Source organism: Schistocerca serialis, chromosome 4 (assembly GCF_023864345.2).
Source record: "Schistocerca serialis cubense isolate TAMUIC-IGC-003099 chromosome 4, iqSchSeri2.2, whole genome shotgun sequence".
Lineage (NCBI taxonomy): Eukaryota > Metazoa > Arthropoda > Insecta > Orthoptera > Acrididae > Schistocerca > Schistocerca serialis.
Window position 1 is genome coordinate 86,541,089 of NC_064641.1, and position 5,025 is coordinate 86,546,113.

The 5,025-nt window shown below is 43.5% G+C and overlaps 1 protein-coding gene across 1 annotated transcript; it reads right to left on the reverse strand.

Moving 5' to 3' along the window:
- Positions 1–2,477: 2,477 nt before the first annotated feature.
- Positions 2,478–3,068, reverse strand: LOC126474261 (glycine, alanine and asparagine-rich protein-like). Its single transcript, XM_050101725.1, has one exon. It carries the CDS (start codon positions 3,066–3,068, stop codon positions 2,478–2,480), a length of 591 nt encoding a protein of 196 aa, XP_049957682.1.
- Between the last annotated feature and the right edge of the window lie 1,957 nt (positions 3,069–5,025).

The window sequence follows — 5,025 nt, forward strand, 5'->3', positions numbered from 1 at the left end:
TGAGGGCGGCATATACATATCGTCGGACTTTCAACATTAGCAACAGCTACGAATTTGCCGAGCAAATTAAAGACGTACTTATACCTCAGAATGCGTCACTAGCTTCATTGGATATCACCAATCTGTACACAAACATTCCCGTAAAAGAAACGATTGAGATCATTAAGAACAATCTCCTCACTCATGGTAAATTGGCACTGGGGGAAGTGATTGAACTAGTGGAAATGTTGGAACATGTCTTGTCGTTCAATTACTTTACTTTCAATGGTAAAATTTATCAACAGAAAGACGGGCTGGCAATGGGGAACAGTTTAGCTGGGACGCTGGCTGACATTTTTGTAAATCACTTAGAAAACAAATTCTTTGATGAAAATCCCAATATCGCTGAATAAATTGTATATTACAGGAGATATGCGGACGACTCCATTTTATTATACAAAGGAGATAAAAATGATATCGAAAACTTAGCACAAAAAATGAGCTCTCAACACCCGAAAATTAGATTCACCATGGAATTTGAAGAAAACAACCGTATAGATTACTTAGATTTAACACTAATAAAGAAAAATGGGAAGCATGAATTTAGCATATTCAGAAAACCTACGTGTACAGATCTAGTTATCAACGAGCGCTCTTGTCACCCACCGCGATACAAATGGGCATATTTTACTTCGATGGTATACAGGCTACTAAGATTGCCACTAAGCCAACACGAAGTAGAAAAGGAGTTAAGTATTTTAAAACAAGTGGCCGTAGCGAACGGATATACGTGTAAGCAGGTGATGAATATTTATAGGAAGATAAAGAAGAGGCAAATGGAACAAACAGAAGGAAGGCAAGTAGCAGTTAAGAGGAACAACAAGAAAAAATATGTAGCTCTCACTTACAATGGAAGAATTGCAGACAAAATTGAAAGATGCTTTCGTAAATCCGACGTTAAAATAGGGTTCCGAACAAATAACACATTAAAATTGAAGCTCCGGCATAGAATATGTAATAGTAGAAATAAATTTCAGGATTCAGGTGTATATAAAATCAAATGTAATGACTGCTGTAAACAATATATAGGGCAGACTGGTAGGAACTTTGAAACCAGATTCAGGGAGCACACCTACTCTCAAAACAAAACAGCTTTTGGGGCGCATATGGCTGCGACAAAGCACTCAGTCACGAATGTTGAAAACAACTTAGACATCCTGCATAGAGCTCACAAGGGACGGTTCCTTAACATTTTAGAAGAGATCGAAATATACACCCATAAAAATAAAGATCCGGATTTAATCCTCAACGAACAAAGCGAATTCAATCATAACGCCTATTTTAGCATTTATGACGACCTACTAAGATGACAACTGTTGCGTATGGAGATCCAGGCCGAGGGATGAGAGATGGTGCGCGGTGGAGAAGCCGGAAGACGCGTGCAACGCCTGGCGTCGTTGACGGGGCCCTCCTGTGCGGCCCTCTTGCCCGCGGCGATGGACAGCAGACGACTGAGCGGCCGCGGCACAACACCAAAGTGGCGGGAACCACGGAAGCAGACCGTAGAAGAAAACAAGTTCACACCAGCACCATAGATATATAAATCGCCCTATGCCTGTTAGATCGTATAAAAATGATAATTTTACTGTTTTTTAATCCTGACAAGTACAGATTTTAGCTTTGACATCTACATATTTTAATTAAATATTTTTAATATAAAAAAAGATCTACTGAATACAGTATGTGCAAATGGAATGTAACAAATGTACCAGACGCCACCTGTCGGTAATAGTGTCATAATTAATATAAATGACGTGCACTCCGCCAACCAATTTTATGTGACGTAGCATGTGAAAGTTGCTGAATTGGACGGGTTACTCCTGTAACTTAAATATCAGGTACGTTCTGGTACATTTGATGTTGATAAGATAGGATGAAAAAGATTTGCTTTCGTTAAATAGTAAATTAGTATAATTATTTTTACAGATCTGAAGATGGTTCTGAATGAACCGAAACCGGTCATATGAATAATAAAAAAAAATTTGCAATCAAGACGGATTTAAAGTAACATAAAACTAATGTCCCCCTCCACCTGATGTCACTGGTGTCCTTGTTGCCATTGCTGCCACAATTGCCACTGCCACCACTATTGCAACTACCTCCACCACCACCACCACCACCACAGCCACCGACACTACCATCACCACTTTCATAGCCATCAGCCGGCCGAAGTGGTCAAGCGGTTCTAGGCGCTATAGTCTGGAACCGCGGGACCGCTACAGTCACAGGTTTGAATCCTGCTTCGGGCATGGATGTGTGTGATGTCCTTAGGTTAGTTAGGTTTCAGTAGTTCTAAGTTCTAGGGGACTGATGACCTCAGAAGTTAAGTCCCATAGTGCTCAGAGACATTTTTTTTCATGGCCATCACTACTGTCACCACCACCACAGCTGCCACCTCAGCCACAATCAACACAGTTGCCACTGCTGCTACTGCTGCCTTAGCCACCACTGCCGCCACTCGCCCCCCTCCACTTGCTGTCACTGGTGTCCCTGTTGCCATTGCTGCCACCATTGCCACTGGCACCACTGTTGCCACTACCTCCACCACCACCACCACCACCACCACAGCCACCACCACTACCATTGCCATTTACATAGCCATCACTACCACCACCACCACAGCTGGCACCATAACCACCATCAACACAATTGTCACTGCTGCTACTGGCGCCATAGCCACCACTGCCACTAATGTCCCCTCCTCCTGCTGTCACTGATGTCCTTGTTGCCATTGCTGCCACCATTGCCACTGCCACCACTGCTGCCACTACCTCTACCACCACCACCACCAACACCACCACAGCCACCATCACTACCATCACCACTTTCATAGCCATCACTTCTGTCACCACCACCACAGCCACAATCAACGAAGTTACCACTACTGCTACTGTTGCCATAGCCACCATTGCCACCACTGGCCCACCTCCACCTGCTGTCACTGGTGTCCCTGATGCCATTGCTGCCACCATTTCCACTGCCACCACTTCTGCCACTACCTCCACCACCATCACCACCACCACCACCATCACCACCACCACCACTATCAGCAGGAGAGAGGTTGTGCCTGTGTATATAAGAGCCGTTACCTCTTATAGCAAGTTTGTCTCAGAATGTCGTTCACCATTAAATATCAGTTGACTTCTAGTAGGTTCGCCTTAGCACCTTATAGAGCCTGTGAAGTAACTGTAGAAGTTGAAAACGTTAAACAGGGTAGTAAGGTAATGTTCACAGAGGAGGGGTGTAATCATCTGCGTAGCAAGCTGAGATATACAGGTCTTATGATGACAAAGTAAGACTACGAATATTTTTGACAACAAAGTATCCATCGTTAATATGTATGGAGGTGCTACACTCACGTTAATATGGCAGATTGTCTGCAGTGAGTGCATTTAAAAATTTCAAGCTCTGTATATTTAAGCAGAATATACAACGCAATATTGATTGCCGTAGAGAGATTCAGCCAATGGCGAACGCTTGTCAAGACGCTCTATGACGATGTTCTAATGTATTTGATGGCACTTGAACTTCAAAATGACGACGATGAATTACTTGGCCGTGTATAAATGCAGGTATGTGTGCTGCTTCTATTGCTCTTATAAGCTCGAATTCAATACAAATAGAGAATTTACAGATGGTGTGCCTCAGTCTATTATTGACCAGCCGAGATAACTGAGCACGTTATTGCGCTGCCTTCGGAATATGGAGAGGCAAGCGTGACTCAGATCAATTAACAATGGGAGCAGATGATGCGGACGGCCAGACTGTAGGGAAATTGCGGCAGATAATTCTAGCATTTCCGAAATGTCTCTGCAGCAAGGTATGCAGAAGCGCCAGCTTCCACAAAAATGATCCTTCAAACGTATCCACAGTGTTTAAGGGTTGTAATGACCTTTGTGAACAAAATAAGCTCATAGCGTTTGCCAGTGACGGTACAGGCAACAAGACCCACACGAGTCATCTGTTGGAAAAAAATATGGCCCTATGATAACCGATGGCGTCAACCCGCACCAGGCAGCCACCTTTGCAGAATGAAGTGGTACTGGTTTATGTGCGTGCGGATTTTCCGTTCCCAATATTCTGCAATTCTATGAATTTACATGTCGTTGGAGATGTAAATAGGCTGCGTCCGTCCAAATAATGTTCCATTGACATTCATTGTCCACTTCCATGCGAGCAAGAATTTCCAGAGCGAAACTTTGGCTTGATGGCAGGTTGGCAGAATGAAACTCGTCATCACTGGTGGTTTTCTATGGATAGCAATTCAGAATCTATCTGAGACATCGGGGAAATGTAGGTACTTTGTTTTCAGGAAGAGGCACCAAGCACATAACACTGTGTTTCCTGGATTCACTAAATTCATGCACGTACTTCATACACTTTCCGAAACTCTGCGTTAGGAAGATCTACTTCTCTCACAAGCTGCACATCCCGATGATAACAAATTATGATCTTATGCATCGTGCTCGCAGGCATATCCAACGGTCAGGCAGTTCCCCGTGCACTGCATATTTGTACACCACTGTTCAGCTCCTCCTGAAATAGCCACACTGCACTTCCGAAGAACCTGTCTTTTCGAAATCTATAATCGTTTTGTCCATTTCCGTAGCAGACATGGGAAAATGCCTTTTTTCATACCTTTGAGTGCCCGGAACGTCTATACAGCTGCTGGATATCCTTAACGTTTCCCCCTCCGTCGACAATATACTGTTCCAGTTTGAAACGGGAACATTTATTATGGACGTCCTTTATATTCAAGCATACACTTCTTGCGGTGTTTCCATATTTTTGCCCAACCCCTGTAAATCCTCTGCGACATGGCTACGTTCTGAGCTTCAAGCGCTTGCAGGAGACGTTGGTGGGATTTATAGCAACAACATTCTTCTAACTGTTACGCAGAACGTTCAGTCGATGTATGATGAAGCTACTGAGTGCTGTACTTGAGAGCTATCGTTATCAATATCAATGGAAAACCACGTATGGATC